The sequence below is a fragment of the Thunnus thynnus genome, chromosome 7 (genome assembly GCF_963924715.1).
Source record: "Thunnus thynnus chromosome 7, fThuThy2.1, whole genome shotgun sequence".
Taxonomy (NCBI): Eukaryota; Metazoa; Chordata; class Actinopteri; order Scombriformes; family Scombridae; genus Thunnus; species Thunnus thynnus.
The window spans coordinates 15,640,699-15,663,624 of NC_089523.1; the positions used below are offsets into that span (position 1 = coordinate 15,640,699).

Here is a 22,926-nt window from a genome sequence, read left to right on the forward strand (position 1 = left end):
TGTGTGTCAAATATCTGTTGAATTTGTGTGCTAATCACTGTAAAACATTCTCAATCACTGTTTCTATCATGCCTCCATTCAGAGAGGCATTGAGCTGGGAAATGTAAACTAACTGAATATCCACATTACTTATTGTGCTGTGTGGAAAGAGTTTAAAACAAGGTCAAAGCCATCCCATCTGGGGCCTTTTTAGTTGGAGGAGTCACCAGAGGCTGCTTACTAAATGGGATCACCAACTGCCTGGAGGACCCCACTGCTGTTCTCAAGGTAAATGGCACTGTTCACTGTCCAATGATAAACTGTCCAACTGTACCACCCACGACTCATATTTTAACTCAATGCTCAATTCTGTCATTCTATTTCAAGCCTGCCTGTATCCATCCATCTGTCTGCAGAACAAGTAGCTAAATACCCTTCCATTAGCAGCTATTATAGTCTGTCAAGGTAAACGTTCCACTCTGAAACCCTTGATTGCAAGAGTTGTCAAAGTACAGTTAGTAATTATACATATAGAATTCACATAGGTGTCAAACTGTGTGCATGTTGTGTGTCAAGAAAGATCCCATTACTTTTCTTTATTACATTTCTCTCATATTGGCATACTCTTTCTTTTCTTTTTCTTTCTCTCTTTTTTCTTTTTTTTCTCTCTTTCTATCACTTTTCTTTCTTTCTTTCTTCAGAAAGGTTTTGGTGTTTGTGAGGCAGTAGGTTAGACTGGAAAAGAAATATTTGGGTCAGTAATGTGGTTGGTGTCTGCAAGAGGTTGGAAGACATGGCACTATATTGGGTGAGAGAGGGAGGAACAGGAAGAAAAAGACAACTTTTCAGCTCACCGGAAGATTAGTGCATGTGTATGCATGTGCAGATCTCTATTTACGTATCTGTTGCCAGTTTTATCTCATCACATCTATCTGTGCAGCTCCTTGTTGAAAAAGGATACAGTCTGTGTGACATAACACATATTGTTTCCTGTTTGATATTCTAGACAATAATGTTCGGCGGTCTATAATGTATACAAGAATGTAACATTGATAATTGTGTTTGTGAGACAGTGACAGAGTCATGGAAACACTCACACAGACAAAGAGCATCTACAACAGCAATCAGCTCTAGGTGGGGATTATTACACTGTGTCTTATCACACAGACTGTGAATTATTGGCACTGATGCACATGCACTTAAATTCTCTCTCCAGCTCACTCATCCACACAACTATAGACACACATACACATGTCCTCCTCCCTTCACTCATTCTCCCGCAGGCTCTATCCCTCACACACACACGGTCACATGCTCAAGGGGACGATTGGATGATAGTACAGATGGCATACTAGAGTAATATTCTCCATATGGGAAGGTAATATAGTCAGAGCAGTCGCCTGGGGAGATGGAGAGAGGGAGATTAGGTCTGCAGGGAGAGACACAGAGAGCGTTTGTGTTGTACATGGCCAAAGGATTGTACTGGACTGAATTTGGTAATGCAAAATAGTTTCAGTTTATATTATAATAAATGTCTTTATAGAAAGAAAGAGTTGTCAGTGTCCAATGAGCTACATTGTCGTTATATTTTGAATCAGTGTCAGATCATGTTTTAATGGCCCATCTGACATTTTATGTTGACCACTGAGTTGTTACCATACTCTATCCACAGGTTCATATGCAGTATAGGGTACACATTATAGTAGGTTAGAGTGTATTTGAATATTAATAATAAAATGTCTTGCCTTGATATTTGAGGGATACTGTGTAACTATAAATAAGGAGAGACAGAAGTACAGAGACATAGAAAACCTTGAAGTGTTCAATCAACGGTCAGGCAAGCAGATTGTAACCATGGAGACTCTTGTCTAAAACAGTAACTAATAAACAACTGAGGTAACTTCGAACTGAAAGACTGATGTTTGTACATTATAGCATTGCTGCTATAAACTGATGTATCTCTCTAGCAGACTCTAAAGAATGCACAGTCCATAGAGAAAACAGAGGTTTAACTTGGATTGTATGAACATAGGTGAACAGGATGGGGCTGATGACTTGAATTGAAAACTACCACAACCACTGATGGTGAGCGGCTGTCACAGCTGTCAATCATGACGTCAGACCTCCTTTTTACATCGTCAAATAACTAATAAAGAACAAATTTATCAGAAAAATTAGCACTTGAACAAACATCAGCATGATAAGAACTACCTGAAATGACAGAAACCATCTTTGGGAAAAATTTGTTTGATGTGTACTTTGATTTTTTAGTTTGACTCATGTCACTTTTGGGGAGCTGTTATGACGTCCATCTTTATATACAGTCTATGGTTCCAGGGTGTGTGGAAGGATCAGCACCATGGATAGCTCTCATGATAAACATCTCTATTGGGCCAAATGGACACGAGTTTTAGACAGATTTTTAAGAACTCCAGCTTAAGTCAAGTATCTAAAGCACTTATCTGGAAGTGAATACAAAAATAATAAATTAGTCATCTCAAATTTCCATGACGATGGTCTTTGGCACTGCAGGGATTTTATCTGGTTCAACCGATTTAACATATGCACAGATTTATTTCATAGTAGCATTAACCTCAACTTGTGGAATTGCAGAAAAAGGGCACGACTAATTATTTTCACTATGGTAGCCATATTTACACATTACAGTAGCATTACATCAAATTAGTTATTGCTAAATTGCTAATTGTTCTAACTGAGTTACATGCTATGTGTATATGTGATATAGAAATGTGTGCTAATAAATTCACAGATTGGTTTTGTTAATGGCCTCATGTTCTGGTTTATTATATTGTATATATAATGACGGGGCAGTAGTTAAATAAATGTTGAAATAACCTACTGTAATTACAGGCTGAGATCATATGCAGTTAATATGTACAAATCAATACTAACTTAATTAGATTAACTGATGATTTGCCTCATATTATCACTAGATATGATTATTTAACTATATGTGTGCTTTTTATCCTTTATGGTCTGATGAATATAGTGTTTCTGATTGGCATGGTGTAGCATGGACATGGAAAATAGTTCTGATCTTTTGTCTTTTAAAACCATCCAATGTATCTTGACCCCTGGAACCCAGTTCTGATCAACAGCTGCATCACTGCATGTCACAGGTACATTACCTGCACTTTTGCCACTGAACTAACCAGGAAATGTCTGTTACAATATAAATAATCAACAATATGATTCAATCTCTAAAGGAACTCTTAACATCATCACTCTCCATACCCCTCCAAATCACTTCCTGTTGTGTAGAAACAACTCTAAAAGACCAGAGGGTATAGATTGTAGGTTCTTTTTATAGAGCAAGAATCTATATTTCATGAGACGACTTCTGCGTTCTGAGCTCTGGACTTTTTGAGTGTTTGGCTGCTGTGGATGCTAGATACAATGCTGCCAGCCGAGAGAAAATGAGACATGAGAGAAAGAGATACTGAATAGACACATTATACGTTAACTACATATCAAGCTTGGGAAACATGTCTCTTTTTATTAATTGTAACAAATGGGATATTTTCTCCCAGGCATAGTATAGGCGGTGAATTGCAATATTCACTGAATCTCTGTACAGTATGTGTGTTCCTGCATTTGTGCTCATCCAACCATCCATCCAAGCATTTGTTCATATCCCGCACATGCCTTTGCACATTCTTCTTCATATTTCATTTTTGTGTGCAATTATCTGCCCTGTTTGTTTGTGTTTATCTGCATGCAAACAGCTTAGCCTGAAGAAAGAGAGAGACTGAGTCATTATCAAACAGAGCTCCTGGAAGCCTGATGTGCAGATAAAGCTCTGAATGTGTATCTGCGCATGTGTAATAGTGTGTGTATGTATAGAGTATGAGGCCAGTGGTGTATGTAAATAATGTGACTTCTGCTACAGGGAAACTATTGTGGCTGACCTAAGCCAGCCTATGAATCTTTGAATTAATTGATTTACCAACTCTATTAAGATGCAAGAAGATAAAAGTACCCTACAAAAATGCAAAATACCAGTGGATGTTAGTTTGAGACTGATTTTTTATGTATAGATAACGAGTAAACCGTAGCTGTGTAAACTAGGCTAATAATGCACAAGCTCTTATTCAGCAGACTTGAGAAACATTCTGCTGACATACAACATTCTTCTAGTCGTTGCCATTATTGGTTTGGCCCATGTTCCCAAGCCAATTACTTATTACTAATTCACACCTATTTATGTCTTTGTTTGAACTTATATGTGTTGGTGTTACAGTGCATGAATGTGTTGGCTGTGCATATTGACTACTGATGTTTAAATTTTAAAAAAAAAGAACCTGAGTAACATTTCTTTTTAGACTATTTCTCTGTCAAGAAGAAATCTGTTTCAAACAGCTTTCTAACTAGGACATTCTGCTGCTATGCGTCTCTGATAAACTTTTTTTTCATTGTGTTCATTGGGCAAATCCTCAGCATTAGATTCCCTACCCAGGAAAAAAATAAATAAATAAATGAAAAAACGCATTGTGAAGAAAAATTCTACAGCTTCCACAACTGTGTATTGAGACTTATGTTTACTGTGGACACAAATCTTGTACAGCAGCTGCAGTGTAATTACACATCTTGCAGTCCTAGTGTGTACATGTGCATTTGATACTCGACAGTATTCTGCTCGTCATAACTGTGTCCATTTAAAGAAAGCAAGAGTCTTCTATGCTTCTGCTTATGGTTTATCCAACTAGTTCTGTCAAAACAATAGACAGCAGTAAATACTGATGTGTTTTTGCACTCTCACCTCACTTTAATTACATAAACACTGGGTCAGCTGAATCTAGAGTGTGGATTCATCACTGCTACTCAGTGTTGGTTTTTTGTATTTTCCTCATCTGTTTTTATTCGTATACTATATGTAATATTCTGTTAACAGCTCATGGGATATTTCTTTTTTTTACTATAATGGATTGCTGACTTTGTCTTACATGAAAGTACTCATAAGAGATTCCAGGAGCGTATAGTTTCGACCCATTTCAGTGTTAGCTTCTGTTACACTACTGTAGCTGTCAGTTCTAAATCTTTTTTTTCCACAGAGGGTTCCTATCATGCTCTTTCAAAAAAGCTGAAACTTTGTGATGTATTTTCTGTCCATTCTTTTCGAAGCTATTGAAGACCTTGAGCCATAGCTGATATCAAAACCTTTGGGGAGTTGTAGCTATTGTATTGCTAACAATATATCTGATGTTTAAACGAGAGGGTTTTACTGTCCAGTACAGAAGCAGATACTCATTTGTCATTATGTTAAAAGTCCCCCTATTGGAACTAGGGCTGCAAGTAACAATTATTTTTGTTATCAATTAATCTGCCAAATTTTTTAGATTAATTGATTAATCATTTTATCTCTAAAATATCTGTAAAATGTCTGAAAATTGTTAAAATGTTCCATCATATGTGGCATGATATGTATCATAGGAGACAAAGAAAATCAGCAGCATCAACACATGGGAGAAACTGGAACCAGCAAATGTTTGGAGTATTGGCTTGAAAATGATGAAATGATATCAAAACAATTATCAAAATAGTTGCTTCAATTTTCTGTTGATTAATTAATTAAGCAATTAATCATTTCAATGTAAATTGGAACACAGGCAAGTCTGAAAAAGTGTGCAAGACTAGGTGGCACTGGGCCTGAGTTGGGGCTTCATTTTCCAGCAAAGAACTGAAGTAAACTACAGATCTATGCTTTAATACGTGTTTTACTACTTGGAACTTAACTAGCAATGCCCTGTTTAGCATGCATGTGGCTCTCTGTACAACCATCTCTGTCATTTTTTTCACTGGCCCCTGAACAGCTCCACTAGAGCAATACACATTGAGTGCCTTGTTCAAGGGCACCTCAACAGTGGTTGTTGAAAGAAGCTGGAGCACTACTGACTCATTGCTATCCCCTAACCATACTTGAACCAGCCTTCCTCTGGTCACAGTCCTCTATCTCTCTTAAAACCTGCTACCACCCCAACTGGGTTTACTTTGACATTTAATCATGTTTTGCATGGTTAATTCATTAGTTACTGCAGCATTTTGATGGACTACTCTATAATAATAACCTTAGGTTCCTGGTCTCTTGTGGCAGTAAGTGCTTGTCCATCATACTGAAACTCTACCTGCTCACTCATTGTAATTCTCCGGATGAGAGCCTCAGAAAAAGGTTAAAATGTAAACTGAGATATTTTGTAAGGGAAAGGGGTTTGAAGAGCATGAAGTAACCTTTAGGGATGTAAGACTTTTGGAGGCAATTCATTATCCCCTCACCAAGAAAGGGCAGCACAAAACTGCAATCGTAAACCAGGGAAAGTGTTCAAAATAGATTAGGTTCACAGTTATTTTTTAGAGGTCAGTTAAACTGCTTATGTGGGCAGCCTAAGAATTTTCACAGCAACATTTTTGGAAAGAAACTGAAGAACGCTGTCTGTCCTTCATGTGCGGTTTAGTTTGGTAAGGCTTAGATAGGGTGTAACTCTTATCACCACGATAATGTGTAGTCAGGTCTCAAGAGAACTTGTGTTTCTTTAATTATGGATTTGTGTGTGTGTGTTTGCATATTATGTATCACTGATGCTACGAAGTGTTAGTGAGTTCAACTAAGGTTATGCTGGATAGTCTTGAGGGAAGAGGGAACTTTATGAGCATGCAATTTTGGCAAATAAGGCAGAATGTGTGTGCATGTGTGCGTCTGTTTAGCTTTCATCAGCAGAGGTTGGCTTTTTGCTTGGGGACAAGGACTGTTCACTGTGCTGCTACCCTGCAGTGTGTCTGTGTGCGGAGAAAGTGTAGCAACACTCTGGGGCAGAGCTGTGGACGAGAGGGAAAGGTCTAGTTCCTTCATATATTCCCTCTGTCTCTTCATCTCTTCATCTCTCCTTCTCTCACTTCTTTTTCAGGTGTGCTTTACTAAGACATGTGAGTCGAATTATCTAAAAAATTCTAGTAGATAAATGCAACAACAGACACTTATGGCAGACTTGCATGCAAAGTAATCACCAATCAGTGTGTTTTGTGCAGGTGCATATTATCTAAAGGCCAATGTAATCCCAATGTTTGGTAAACAGATAGTCAAGGTAAAATATTTAAGTTTGAACAGTATTGATACCATCAATGATCCCCCTTTAAAGTAAATTGGGGCTTCTAATTTTAGGATTTATAGTCATCTGAACACTATCTTTCTATCAGTAATCAATCCAGATGCTGTCATATGTTACTTGTGACTGACATGTTATAGTATGACAGATGCAAGTGATCTAAACTTGCTGTTTATAAAGTTGTGATTTATATTTCCTAAAGTGTTCATTAAAAGTAATATACCCAGTAAACAACTTTTAGACTGCTACAAAGCAAATAAAATTCAGGAAGTTTAGTAAATAAAGCTCCAAACTAAATATTCCATTGCTTGCCCATCACTTACCTATGTGAAGTGTAGTGAGGCGTAATTCTCCTCATCACCACTAGCAGTGATGTTACAGCCTCACAAAGAGAGTAAAACACCAGATGAGTAACTGGACACAAGAGCAGTTTCACTTCTGAGAGGAAAAAATGCCTGACTGCATTTCTACCAGCTGAGGTGCTGTGTTTGAACATTAGATCTGTTACCAAACACATCTAACACTGCTGTATTTCCCAAAATGTTGCAGATTTTACTATCCTCACACTAGCGCGTTTTCTGAAAAAGGTGGTACAACCCAGTTATGTTGTCAACAATTGTCCTGCCTTCCTCTCTCAGCATGAAATATCATGAGAAAATGTGTTTCAGGGGACAGAGTTTCTAGTTAGCTTCAGATTGGAGTTTCAGACTCTTTAATTAATTTCACCAGAATTTACAGGTGGCTACCTGAAAAATTATCACAAGTTGGCTATTTACTATAAGTCAATTAGCAACCTCCAGAATTCAGCGGATTATGCAAAGATTAGTCATTGTTTGCTTTCTAATTAGAGTCATCTGTCGTCATAATCAATATTCTTTAAACCAACTTGCCTGAATTATTCCCCCATGTCTGGAGCTCATTTCAGTCCTTGACAACTACATTAGCATTGGAAGTATTACCAGGCAAGTTTGCTCACAAGTTTTCTTTAATGAGTAACTTGTTGGTATTGGAATCCCAAACCTTCTGTCTAAGACAGTCTGTGTTTACCCAGGCTGGGAGCTCAGCAGGCACACATACAGTAGCCACAATCTGGTGATTGGTTTTGAGAGAATGCAATTTTGGTTACAATATTGGACATTTTGCTGGAGGTTTCACAGCCGCATGTGAAAATGTTTTGTTTTGGAAAACTGTTCAACCAGAGATTAGATTGATTGTCCTCACAGTTACTGCCGGTGCACATGAGCTCTTTATATAAGTAGCTTTTCTTTTGACTTTTGATTTCAATGTGAATCAAGCAGTGTGGCTGATTATAAAGTACCTTAACATTAAATGTGCAGCCATTTCTGCAATATACCAACCACTGTTTACATCCCTGATGGTGCTAAATCATTCTAGTATATTGCTAGTTTCTTTAAAAGCATGTTCTTAGTGTTTTGTTTTGTTTTTTAATGTTTTTTACTTTAAGAGCGGTAAGAATTATTGTCCTCAGCTGGTGTTTACGCTGCACAGCACACCAGTATATGCAGCTAATGTCCAAATTTTATTAGATACAGCATATAACTGAAGTAGAGAAGTCAAACATTACATCACATAAGAACCTGTTCATGTAGAATAGATCCACAGTAATAAAAAGCCAGTAATACTTACTGATCCCAGTGCAGAAATACTTTCTTCACCTCTATCAGCAGGTTACCACTTCAGGGTCAGCTGTGGAGCGAAGCTCTGTAGGGACTCAGTGGCTGTGGGAGCAGGAGACATATCACCAAACTGATATTGATATAAACAAATAAGATTTGGCTCTTCTAATTAGGCAGCTCATGTCCACCAAACACCTCTTTTTTTGTTTTTTTTAGCTTGTAGCAGCACTCAGCAGATGCTTGGAAAAAGTGCTAGTCATGGTTCCTACTGTTGCTATGAGACAATATGAGACAACTAGAAGCACAGAGCTCTTTGGATAAAATTGGTTGTTAACTTGAATCACAATGGCACATTTTGTACAAATATGTTCAGCTCTTAGCACTTTAAGCAGCAGCAAAGACAACTTCTTCACACACAGTATGTGTGCATACTCTATGCAAACTTCAAAGATAAATGAACTACGCATTAATTAGCAAAAACAGAAAAGGCTATTTATAACAATTCAATTAAAATTTTAATTGTGCATACCAGGTTGTTTTGTTCAGTTGTTTTAATTGTATAAAAATAATGTAACAAAATAGCTAAAATAATGTCAAATTAAACTTAGCAAATAACTCTATTGGATGTTTTTTGCACAGATGCATAATGCCACATCTCATCTTTCCACATCTCATTCATGGCACTCATAGTATGGTAGCCTATGTGGAAAAATAGAAAATAATAACCAAGGTGATGTCTTGTTACATGACAGTATGTGTAAAGGATTAATAAAAATTGAAAGCTGAGGGAAGGATCACCCTAAAATGCAAACAGACTAATATAAAAAAACGTCTTCGAAGCTTAATCAGAAAAATGTGGTGGAACTGATGTGTTTTAGACTTTTATGTACTAATACAGTATGTGTTTAGTATTTTCTCCCTTAGTCTTCTTTAGAATAAAATGCTTAACAGTTTAATTTCTCTTGCCTTGTGTTTTTTCTTCACAGGCTTTCCACTTTAAACTCACATGATATGGATGTGAGACAGCAGGGTGGCATCCTTCTTTATTGTATCTATTGTACATTAAAGTAGTCAGTAAGCTACAGTAATGTATCTCATCAGTACAGACCATACATGCATTTTTCATATTATGTAGAGACAGTGGTTAATGTAGCATAGTGTAATGTACCTCCACTACGCTTTTTTTTTTTTTTTTTTTTTACTGTTTTACAGTGACAAATAGCATCGGAGCTCCTCTTTAATGGGGATAGCATCAGAGTCTCTTTAGTTCCCATTAAATTATGAATGAGTTTTGACAAACAAAATTGTTTGATTTGAGTAATCTAAAAGTAGTTTGATAGCTGCTTCCATCTTACAACATTGTTTATGTTGTAAAAATGGATTGTCCTTGTATAGTGTATCTCTTTTTATCTCTTAAGCAATTTACAATTTGAATCCCATTCACCTATTTACACACACACACACACATGGCATACGTTGTGCAATGCTTGGCCAGTGGAAGCATTTCGGAGATTAAAGTCTTACTCAAGGACACTTCAACATGTGGCCTTGAGGACCCGGGATCGAACCACCACTCAACAGCAAAAGGCTAATCCACAGACATTCCTCTCTACCTCCTGAGCCACAGCCGGCTGAGCATGTACTGTTTTGTGATAAGTGAGTTCAAATTGAATTGAATTGTATTGAATTGACCAAATCAAAACAAGACAGATTGAGTTGAACTGAATAGAAGAGTAGGTCAAAGTCATGAGAGGCCAGAGGATGGAGCGAGATGGAGAAGAGGAAAGAGGAGACAAGCAGGACAGTGAGATGGATGGACTGAAGAGAAAATGAGGGGTAGCAAGGTGAGGACTGAGACAGCAGGAGAAATGGGTGGTGGGATGTCATTTCCTCTCTTAAATTACTGCTCTGTTTATCTTGTGAGCACACTCAATCACTGCGGACCTACTCAGCTGGAAGGGCATACGCGCACAAACACCTGTGTATATGTGTGCGACACACATGCATGTACACAGGGATGAGCACATATTTTTATTACTTTTTAGGACATTCCATCAAGTAATATTCTCCCATTCCTTGTGGTTATGATGGAAAAGGATAAACGTACAACACACACACAGTTGTGCCTGATGCAGTATTTGGCTGGAATGTGTGCCTGTTTCATCTCAAAGGTCCTGTGAGAAACCACATTCAATTCACAACCAATATCTCTCTCCTCCTCTCATTCATTTCTGACCATTGTATACCCATAAATTGTATTGTCAAAGAAGAAGAGACAAGGTCAGAGGTAATATGAAAGCGAAAGAGACATTCAACTGTTTTTACAGCAAGAGACCATAGCTGCTTTATAAAAGAGGTTTACACAGATTTGTCCCTGAAAGCTTCTCAATCTGTTGCACTATCTCCATTGTGCATTAGTAAGTGGTCAGTGCTTACTTATGAGATAAGATGGACCACTTTGTATTCATACAGTTTCGCAGCCAATACTGTAACTATGACTAGTAATCGTCATTGTCTCTGAGTTACTTCTTTGACTTGCAGTGTGTTAAGAGTGATAAACTGAGCGACTGTATTGTTCTCCTGTGGAAGACGCACCAGATGCAGCACCACCTTTGGCACTGGACACTAATCCAAATCCTCACTGCTGCATTCAAAGTTGAAATTAGCTGAAACTTGTCAAAATTTTCAGCTGACCTTTAAAAGAACTCCCATTTATAAATGGGAAAATGGGAAAAACATGGAGGCACAATTTGATACACACATGTATGTGTCTGAGATTTTAGAACTGGTGTTATATTCCCAGCCTTGTATGTACATGCACACTGTAATAATGTAACAAGCTCTACTTCTTTCTGAGTGATCGCAGTATGAACACTCATCATGTTTATGCACTCTTAAGGAGCAATTACTCTGAGACATGTCGCAACAGAGGCATCCACTTCAAAAACACCTATAGGTAAATCATGTTGGGGAAAAATGGCTCCATGTACCTGAGGCTGTCAGGCCTGAGTGTGAAATTGACAAGATGAGAATATTTGAAGGTTTATGCATGGCTACAAAACCGCAAGGAAAATAAAAAGCACATCACAAGAGAGGGGCGCATGCCGAGTATGCCATACCATGAGAAACCAATGTGTTTTTGCAGGTTTCCCTGTGTGATCGCTCCCTCAGGGGGACATGAAAGCAGAGTACTTACATACACTATGAGTCTAGCATAGTGAGCGAGTTACTCCTCCCCTCCTCACTTTCTTCTCTTCTCCTCCTTCTTTCCCTGCCTGCTGTGATGAATGGTTTTGATATCAGCCGTGTGTTTCTTTGTGTATATGTGTGTGTGTTTGTGTGTGTGTGCTTGGACCAGGTATTCCTCATGTTGTGGGGACTCGCCTTATGGAGGCAAAAAGCAAGTCCCTTTAACGTAAATCATTCATTTTATGGTGAAGATTTGTTTCAAGTTAAGGTAAGTTTAGGGTTATGTAAAGGTTAGGGTTAGGCATGTGGTGGTTATGCTTCAGATTAGGATAAGCCTCCAGGAAATGAATGTAATGTCCTCTGAAGTGATAGAAACATGACTGTGTGTGCGAGTGTGTGTGTACGTGTATGTGTGTGTGTGTGATGAATGACTGTGTTCATACTGGACAGGCCCGCAGGGCTTTAGCTACTGTTAGTAGTGCTTAAAGTTGACTGGAGTAAAAAGGCTCTCTGTCACATCTTTCTCTCTTATACGCACACATGCACACGTACACACACACACACACATATGCACACACAGATTAGCCCTGTTTAAAGGACTGTGTCCTAGGGGCACACAGCACAGCACCATGACAGGTGACATGTAGTTTCCCTCTCTTTTTCTCTCTTATCTTTTTCTTGCCTCTCTCCCCCTCCCTCTATCTTTTATCTCTGTGGCTGCAGACCTCATCGGTGAGCCAAAGTTTCTACAGCACATTGTCAATATTCTAGCTAAAAATGTGTGTGTGTGTGTGTGTCTGTGTGTGTGCTTTGTGCATGTGTGAATGCATGTTTAACTGGTGTATCATGCTGTGAGCGGATATGCTATGAGTCGCTGTTTTGCCCTGAGCCTCTTTTTGTCGGGTACAGTATTACAAGATTTATAACATGCGTCAATGAACACAGGTCCTAAGGACATTTTTTATAATGCTGCCATGAAAACAAGAATTGTTTTTCTTTAAAGGGCATTAGATTTAGAAATGCAGAATGCTTAGTGCAATTGCTGCTTGAATGTTCAACAAAATGATCCTTTGCCATGGTGATGCAACAATTTCTAGATCTCACAGACCAAACATAACAATGTCATTAAAGTCTGTATAGCAGCCAGTTAAACAGCCTGTTCACCATTCAAGGATTCTGATTTCTTGTCCATCCTGTTTTTAATTTCTTAAAAAACTGTTGATAATCCTGCTGTGGTCAAATGCTGTACAGTACATCATGATTCGTAAGGTACCCTTCCTCATCCTACCCTGACCCCTGAGTTACTTGGTTTTATTTTAGAGGACAATTTAATTTTAGTTGTTGTGCAGCTCAGTTTAGAAAATTGGTACATTTTGAACTCTGTTTTTAACATAATTGGATATGCATGCCAATTTAGCAAACAGGGTTAGCAGTGTGTCCACTTTAGTGGCTTTATTGTCTTTTTAGTCCAAGGATTCTCTGCTTGTGGTTAATTATCTGAAATTGTTTTGTGTGTGTGCTTAACAAGGAGTACTGGTTGGAGGCATCATACATCACTTGCTGTTCAAGGCATTGCCTAATATACTGTACATTGTAGGACTGCTGCTGGTTATGGTAGGCTCCAATTTCAGAAAACATGTAGAATACTTGATATCAGCAGTTTTGTGGGTAATATCTCTCTGTTGTTTTAATGACAGAGCAACACCTCTGTCATTGTGTGTGATTGTGCCAGACAAGCTTGATGTTCCAACTAATGTGCTGAGCTAAGAGATATGAACTTTAGACACTAATGAGACGTCACCAAAATGTGTTCATTTCCTCATGACTTTACAGAAAATAAAACAGAAGTGCTGATTGGTCATGTCCATGGCTCATTGGACTGAGATCATACCAGCGACAACCAACATCAGTGTTCAGTCTCCTTTGCATGTAATTCCCCTCACGTCCTATTTTCTTGTCCCTCTCCATTTTCACTGTTGACTAATGCAGAGAAATGCCAGGAACTTAATATTGAAAAGTAATTTTTGAAGCCTGTGATTTCCCTAATGTGCCGAGCTTCGCAACACATCACAACAAAGTATTAAAAACTAGGGAGTGAAACCCAAAAATGGCTATTTATGAAATGTCAATTTCACAGTCTTGCCACCCATTTGGTATTTATAAAGCAGACAGATTTCCCCCAAACATTAGTCCTGCTTAAATTATATGTTTTTTCCAGATTTCCAGACGTTAATGCATGTCTTAAGTTATTGGTCTCTCGTTGTTCATATAAGCAGAAAATAAACGATTATTCATTTTTCTGTCCCATTTCCATACCACTTGTCCTGTTGCGAAAGAGCTTTACCAGCATGCATTTGACAGGTTGCCAATCTATCACATCAACACATACAGAACGATAAACACCATAACATCTACGGGCAAAACAGAGTTGTCAGTTCACCTTACCTGCATCATGTCTTCAGAGAGAACATGCAAACTCTAGAAAAATGTAGAATTTTTCTAGACAGTAGAAACAGTAGAAAAATATTAAAATGTCAGTTGAAAAGCAAACAGTGAATCCATTATTCTAGCAGCAGCAAGTCTCTGAAGGTTTTATGCACAGGTGGCCAGTCTTGCTATCAATCAATAGAGGAAAACTAATCATAGAAAGGATAAAATAGGCAATCAGAAAATTCTATGCTAAAGAAAAACTAAATAATGTTAATATATTAATGATGTTATAACCAGTTGGGAACATGAGTGAGGAAAGAAGCCAGTATTATCCCTTTTGTATACTTAATATTTTTGCTTTCTGATTGTTATTGAATTCTCCCTTCATCTCATCACAGCCAGCCGTAAAATTGATCATTTTTTTAAAAATAACCCTCAAGTGAGAACTGAGTTCTCGCACGGCACGGTGGTTGATTTCCTTTGACTGCAAGAGGGAAGAAGACATATGTCAGCAACTATTAGCATATTCACTAACTGCGACAACACCAAAGGCCATAGAGATAGAGGCCCCCCTCTTGGGTACCTGCCCTCATTTTCCCCAATCAGTACTTTTATTCTTAGAAGCTTTATTCATGCAGCCTGGGGGACAGGGCCTGGAGGAGAAGCAAGGGGAGGAGGGAGGGAGGAAGAACAGGTGCAGAGAAGTGGAAAGATGTAATCAAAGTGAATAAAGAAGTGAAGTGTGGCAGTTTTACCCAAGAGCTTTTTCTCCTGCTGTCCCTCACCTTTAACCTCATATTCAGCCCTGTATTCTGACAGGGGAGCCAAAAAAGAGATCTATTCTAGACGGCCTTTGAGGCAGCAGCTCTGTCCACGTGTGTGGGTGTTAGTGTGTGTCCTTCTGCGAGTGTTTGTGTGCACTCATTTACCAACCCACTCCAACACACGCACAGACACACTCACAAAGAGCTGTGAGAGCATTTAAGGACTAATTTCCAGCCTTTTTTGTTCCATAACTGGCTTGCAGAACAGCATATCCACACTCTTTCTCATTCTACCTCTGTTTGTGTCTCTCTGCAGTGTCTGCTTGGCAGAAATGCACTCTCTCCTCACTGTCAGAGCCCCTTGTGAGTTTTCAGAACCATTCTCTTCCTTTCCCGCTTTCGCTCGCTCTCTATGTTTCTTCTTTCCTTCTCTCGCTGAGAATGACTGAAGCTCCCTCTCTCTCTCTCTCTGCTTGAGGCAGTTTTGTGAAAGAGAGAAGATAGACAGACAGGCGAAGGAAGCAGACAGGAATGAATGGCCCCATTCACAAGGACAGAGAGCTGGACACACACAGCTACGGCACAGCGCACAATATCCTATCACTCTCAATAATCACTGGCCTGTTTATGAAGCTGTTGCATCTCAGTTATCTTGTAAACTATGTTCTTATGGAGAGGATCAGATATGAAATCCATAAGGTGGCTGAACTCCCCTGCCAGACTATTGATTGTCAAGCTTTATCTTTTATCTTGTCTTTATAATGCCGCTGATGAGCACCCTTGAGGCCTGTTGTCAGTATTTAATTAAAAAAAAAATTTTTTTTATGTCTCAGCAACTGAACATCACACGCTGGAATATTTTATATCATTAAATAATTTTATTAAACCAGACATAATTTAGCTAATTAGAGCGTGCCCTTTTCTTAACAGGTCATAGGAAACTCTTGGTTTTCTCAGCTGATGGTAGGATGATGATGACCACAGCTTGAAATGCTCTCCCGTATGCCTACTTATTATTGCCTATGCTGTTATAAATTAGATATCGTCCAACAGCAAGTGTGCTCTCCTCCCGAGAATATTGATCTGCAGGCTTTTGGCTTGTCATCATAAAACTGCTGCTTAAGATGGATGACTAGTTGTTGTCTGGTTTAAAAATAATCTTAAGATGGACTTCATGAAGGGGCATGTGTTTGGCTGTTTCAGGTCTTTTTTCATGTAAACAACACTGTAAAATAATAAAAATGCATTATTTTTGGGGAAAAAAATCTTTTTACCCTCTCAGGTGCCAGTGCTTTGTTTCTAAGAAGTTGCTCCATTGTGTCATAATCTATGTTGTACTGTAGAGGCACAAATATGAAATCCATACAGTGACTGTACTCTCTGCCAGAAACTATTGATCTGCAGACTTTGTCTTCTGTCTTGTCTATATAACGCCGCTCCTCTTTAACAGAGAAGGTGCCATTGTCAGTATAAAAGTAGTGTTTCGCTGTCTCTACAGAGGGAACCTTTACATATTTTATATCCATACAACTATGTTGGGCTCTACATGGGCTGTTATCAATGAATAGAAAAGATTTCTACATTTTGGGATTTACATCTACATTTTAGAATGGCATTCACATAATCCTGATGTCAACATTGGATCCTCCATAAAAACAATGCATAAGTATGAGAATTTGTTTGTTTGTCACCCTAAATATCCAAGTGTAGGACAAAACCTGCACATTATGTAGTTCAGTGGATAGATGAATGGGAGATAGATAGATGCTCTGGGTATCCAGAGCTGAAGAGAGTAAGACATGAGACATATTTCTTCTAATTTGTAGCCTTTGGCTTGGAACTAACTCAAGGTGAATTTAACATCATTTCACAAAAGTTACCACAATTTAATGTCATTTCGCTCATATTTAACACCTCTTACAACTGCAAAACAAGTCTGCAGTTTCTTCGCTTTGTCATATTCTTTCTTCATCTTCTTAAGTGTTCATTTATTATACACTAGTCATTGTAGAAATTCCACCACTTGCTTTAAGATGCTATACTCTTGCTTTTCTCTGTAAGAAGGACTCTGGAAACTCTTACAGTACTGAAACATTCATTCAGGAGCTTTCTTCTCCTGAGGTTATTACTGTAAATGGCTTAAATGTGAAATGCCAGTGTAAGGTATTGGGCGGTAGATTTCTCCCTAATTATACAGCTCATAAAAAGTTATTATTGGCATTTACCTTCCATCACCCTGTAGGTATCGCTGCATTGTACTGCAGGTAGCCCCTAGCAATGTCAGAAAAAATATACCTTATGTTTTTTAAACTAGTATGTATTCCTCATTCCCTCAGGTGCTTCCTTTGTTTCAGCCTTTATCTGCAGGTAATGAGAACTTGCAGTATTTCTTCTGTGTTTCTGTGGTTGTCTGGAGGATGTCTCAGCCACTAGATGGTTGTTATTCATACTAATGGGTGAGAAGGAACTGCAAGTCTGAAAGTTTTATATGTGTGTGTGTGTATGCTGGAGGAGAGGTGGTTATGTGTTTGTATGTTCAAAATATGCATAGGTGACTGGATGTGTTTTTATGTGGTGCTGTAGTGACAGTAAAATCAGTAGTAGGTTTATCTGTAAGCATCCGTTCTTGCTGTCATTTGAAATACAAACAAGCGGCCGGTCTAGAGACATAGTGAGAGAGGTAAAGAAGAGGGGAGGGAGGGAGAGGGATGGGAGAAATATGGAAAAGAGCAAACGCATTGAAAACAATACTAGAGAAACAAAGTGAGCGAAGATATTAGTCTGGAAAGTATTATACTGCTTGAGCCACATATTTTCTCCCCTGTTATGCAAATTAGCCACATTTGAATTTGAAATATAAACAAGAAATGAGGAGTTATGCAGAGTATGCACATGATTGAGAGGGCTTTCTAAATGCACAGAAACACAAATGAAATGAACCACTGAGAGAGAGACAGGGATAGCTGCAGGGGAAGATGCAAGGATGCAGAAGCTGATATACTGTGAAGAGTAATGCCTATAAAGGAGGGGCCGTCTTAAAGAGATTTATGGAGAGGTCTGCACAGAGAAAGAGAGAGGTTTGACAGACGGAGTGAGCAATTAAGAACCAGAAAAAGACACCGGGATGTACACCAAAAAAAATCTAACATATGGAGATGCTGAGAGAACAAGCGAGGGGGAGGCAACAAGAGGTAGAGGTAGAGGAAGTCCCAGGAGACCTATTGTGTCTGATGTGTGGTGATGATGCACCATGCCGCTGGTCCCCTCCTCTCATTAAAGCTTTATGAAGCAAGCTTAGCACACATTTTATTACAATGACGCCACTGTCTGGCACATTCCAGCCTTGCGGCTGGGTGGTGGTGGTGGAGTGGGTTGCAGCGAAACAAGCCCATCGAGACGTACATCAGAAAGGGAAACAAGGGAGAAAGAAAGGATGAGATAGTCAGAGAGGCAAAGCCAGGATCAGAAAGCATAGGCAGAAAATAAAGGAATAAGGGAGTGATGAGGTAAAGGATAGGGGAGAGCAACATAGAAAGAGAGAGTGGATGAATGGAGAATGAGACATGCGTAGGGGTTTTTCTATGTGCTCTGGGCCTGTGCGTATGTCTGTATGGTTGCAGATGTCTTGGTATTGTTTGAAAACAGAATGGTTCGGGATTAATGCTATCAATATTTACTTAAGTTTTAATGGAGATCCAGGAGAAAGGTGAAAAATAAAATATGCAGAGAGTGATGTCACAACTGCATCTAGGCCAGTAGTTTTAGTAAAGTTTCACAAAAAGTCATAAACTGGCTTGGAGGCAGCACTCAACACTGCTACACAGTATGACTGATCACATGTGCGAGGCTTTCTTTTTGTTCCGCTACTTTCCTTTTTTTCTCACTCTGTGCCCAGAAACAGCTGATCTCAAAAACACAAATTCATTTAAAAACAAGGAAATTATATTTTCCATGGCACTGCTGTCAAAGAAATTCAATTGTATTTTGATTCCCTTTTGCCCCTAGACTGTAAAAGCACATTACTTCCCTCAGCCAAGAGCCATCAGATCAGTCAGGTGTCATCGAAAATGAACGCCAAGTATAATTTTCCCTGTGTGTGTCAGTCTGAATATGTACACGCATTTGACCAAACTGTCTCTGCTTGCTGTTCACTTCAACCCCTGTTATTTTGCTGTTATTTTGATTTTTGATTTGTTCATATCCTCTGAGCATTAATTATGATGTCAACTTAATTACTATAGCATAAATATCTTTGTGCATTCTGCTGTCGCGGTGAAATACTGCACCTGTCATTTAGAAGTTTATCACACACAGTCTCATCTCTATAACCATCTTTAATGTTGTTATATGCTCTGAAGTATCGAATAAAACCTGGAAATGCTTCAAAACTCAAATTGGAAGACACTAAATACGTTGACTCTGAGGACACCATGACTCAGCTCCTGCTGAATGACGCATGCTAAGTAGGCTACATAGTATGCTAGTTCTCTGAATTGAAGACATTTAGCTCCCGTTATAATCGGAGACTAAATCCCTGCCTTATCGCCTCCTGGGTGCAGAGGCCTCAGCTTTGTTTAATTGCCACAAGCTGAACCGTCAAAGCTGCATCTCCCTCAGTGTTTACCCCCACTGAGGCTTATAGCTGATAATGGAATTACTCTGAGTCCCAGGAGGAGGGAGAGAGGGAAGAACAGAAAGAGGGGTAAAGAGGAGGCAGTCATAGAGGGAGAGTGGGAGAGCAGAGAAAGGAAAGTGGATGGTGGAAGCTGAAAGAGAGAGGATGGATGCAGCGTCCACCATGAAAACGGAAGAAAGAGAAAAAAAGGTGTGAGATAAAGTGATGTGGAAGGAGATCAAAGGAGGGAGAGAAGGGGTTACGGCGTGATGGTCAGCCGTTGCCAAAAGCAAAGTCTGCAGTATTACTGTTTACTTTCAGTGCGATGTATCACATGGTGGAGAGTGAATTATGATGCAGCATACAGCTGAGGCTCAAGTCGTGCTTGCCTGGAAGAAGGATGAATGGGGCTGAAGAGAGGAAATGGGAAGATGAAAGAGAATGTAGACGGACAAGGAGAAACATTTAAGAGTGTAAAAAAGAACACACACTTTTAGACACTTGACTCGCTGGATTCTTGTGCACATTTTGGTTGATTTGCCAGAATATGCAGGACTCACTGATTCCCCACACTATTTTTGTTCAAACACGGTTTCGGTAGGGCCGTGTAGATGAACGACAAACTGAAAGCAGAAGAGAGATTTTTGCCAAAGTGAGATAGCAGAGGACGTCAGTGCTTTTCACTCGCCTCTCTGTCATGGATGAAAGCTCCGGGGTATTTGAAGACTGAGTTGCAGTGTTGTAGTGGAAAATGACTTCACATCTGAAGTGAGCTCGCGGCTCGGTCAAGGGTTTTGTTATGTGTGTACGTGTGTGTGTGTGTGTGTGTGTGTGTGTGTGTGTGTGTGCATGGATGGATCTTGAGGATTTTAAGCTCTCAGCAGGTGGGGTTATTTGACTGTAATTTCCCTAACAACTGTATAAGCAACCATGCCAGTTTTGGCTAGTGGGAATGATTTCGTGTTAGTCAGACATTTTGAAAATTGCTTGCCAGGGGCTTATTGGGTAGTCTGACTTCCACTCATATTCGTACAAATGTGCCTGCTCGCACTCATAACTACATGTATGTGATACGGCAGAGAGGGATTTTGCTTTTGGTGCCCGCATCCGTTCTATGTTGGATAAAATAAAAGTTGTTTTTCAGAGGAAACTCAACAGGACGGATCTAAAAATGACTGCATTTCTTAGATTTATCTCAGTTTCATCTGGCTGTTTTGGTAGACTCGTCACTCTTGTGGATGCTTACACACCACTCAGAGAGTGTTGTTTGTGAGTCTAATTAGGAGTGGGAAGGTATAGCTGACACAAGCTAAAGCTGTCGGGTCATTAAAATGGTTGACATGTCTAACCAGATTCTACAGTGTGAATTTAATTAAAGGCTGTATGTCTTTCCTCCTTTCCCCCCTCTTATTTGCTCTTTATACTCTGTTCATTTGCGAAATCAATGCAAAGCTTTCAAAAACATTGTCACTGAGTATACTTTCTATCAATGTTCCCTAATTTGTCTCCATTCACCCTCTTTCTTACCTCCCTCTAATCCCAATACCCCACCTTCCTCCATTTATCCTCTCCTTCCTCCTTCATTCCTCTCTCCCCTCTTCCTTCCTCACATCAGTCTGTTCTCAGTATTCAAGGGGAGTCTTCGCTATCTTTGGCCTTTATGACAAGCGCTCAGTGAACACGCTGACGTCGTTCTGTGGGGCCCTGCACATCAGCCTAGTGACGCCCAGCTTCCCCACTGAAGGAGAGGGCCAGTTCACCCTGCAGCTCCGGCCGTCCATCAGAGGGGCTTTGCTGTCACTGTTGGACCACTATGACTGGAGCCGATTTGTCTTCCTCTATGATACAGACAGAGGTAAATGCGCAAATGTATGTACATAGAAGTACATTAACATGGTATACGAAGAGCTGTCGTTACAAAATAAAACATCTCAAACTATTTAATTGCCTTTTTTTTACCCAAAAATGAATGGTTTTTTACAAGCTTCTGGAAAAGGCTTTTCTGCAATGTTATTTTTTGGACCCTTAAGCTGTTTCTTTTATAGAGTACAAAACAAAAACATATTAGTCATCACTGGTCACTGGGTTCAGGGATTAAGGGAAATAATGTGAATGACTAGAGTGAGTTTCAGTGCATGATTTTGATGGTATATTTATTTAATTCTACCAGTTACCATCAAAGTGCAGCAATTGGCATCATGTTGTTGTAAGCAAGACATCACTGTACCACCTCTCGTCTGTTTTCTCCTCCATTTTCCTTCCTTGTTGGCTTTTCAGTGAAAGGTCAAAGAAGGCTTTGGGGAAAATATGCAAAAGAGGCTGTAACTCAGTATTATAGTCTACACTCACTGTATACTAGAACAGTCCAAATAACTGTAACTGGAGCCGCATTGTGTCTTTATGGCACCACCAGAGATTCATAAACTCTGCTGTGATAATAAGAGGTAACGGGTAGATCTGTTGTTTTCTGTCTGTGGGACTATATTCAAAACTCAGTTACGGAAGATTAAAATAGATTTCCAAATTACTCTGGTTCAAAACACTTTTTTGCATGAAAAATTATTCATTAATTTGGGTTCAGTTTGGAATGCCATGCTGAAAACACTATTATAATACCATCAAGTCATAATCATCTCTTTAAAAGGCTATTTGGTGTTATTTGGGATTGTTTTTGCCTTAATTTAACTCCCAAATTTAGCCCTGTGTGGTGGTAGAAGCCGGCCCAGTCTTATGTCAGAGGCACGTAGAAGCACAAAGGCTGTGCCATTAGAAACCACATTTTCCTGATGAAAGAATACAACTGCAGAAGCAGGGCTGTGATTTCAGCCAGAAACTAGGGTTTGGCCTCAAATCTTGCAGCATTCACCCACCTTTAATTTAACCATCCAATCATGCAGTGCATGTAAATTAGTGGAGTAGGCACAGCTGACACCCTCAGCCCATAACCTGTTATAGAAATGCTTGGCACGTTATCTCTTTCTTTCTCTCTCACACACATACACACACAGTTTCCTGCCACAGGGACAGAAACACAGGTCAAACATGACGCAGAGTCCCCAGACCACGGTATAGTGGCGTGTTAGGAAATCAGTGAGCTGCACTGTCTATGAATATGTGTATGTGTGTGTATGTGTGTGTGTGTGTGCTCTCTCTGTGCCTCTGTCAGCCTCCCTCTGGTCCAGGTTGTCTGGGTT

At 39.3% G+C, this 22,926-nt stretch overlaps 1 protein-coding gene across 4 annotated transcripts in view; it reads left to right on the plus strand.

The window, feature by feature from the left end:
- gria4a (glutamate receptor, ionotropic, AMPA 4a) overlaps nt 1-22,926 on the plus strand; it is a 107,276-nt gene that overhangs the window by 18,508 nt on the left and 65,842 nt on the right. For all 4 annotated transcript variants that reach the window (XM_067594568.1, XM_067594564.1, XM_067594565.1 and 1 more), the window contains exon 3: nt 21,348-21,587. In XM_067594568.1, the coding sequence (XP_067450669.1) occupies nt 21,348-21,587 (240 nt within the window). The remainder of the gene's footprint in view (nt 1-21,347; nt 21,588-22,926) is intronic.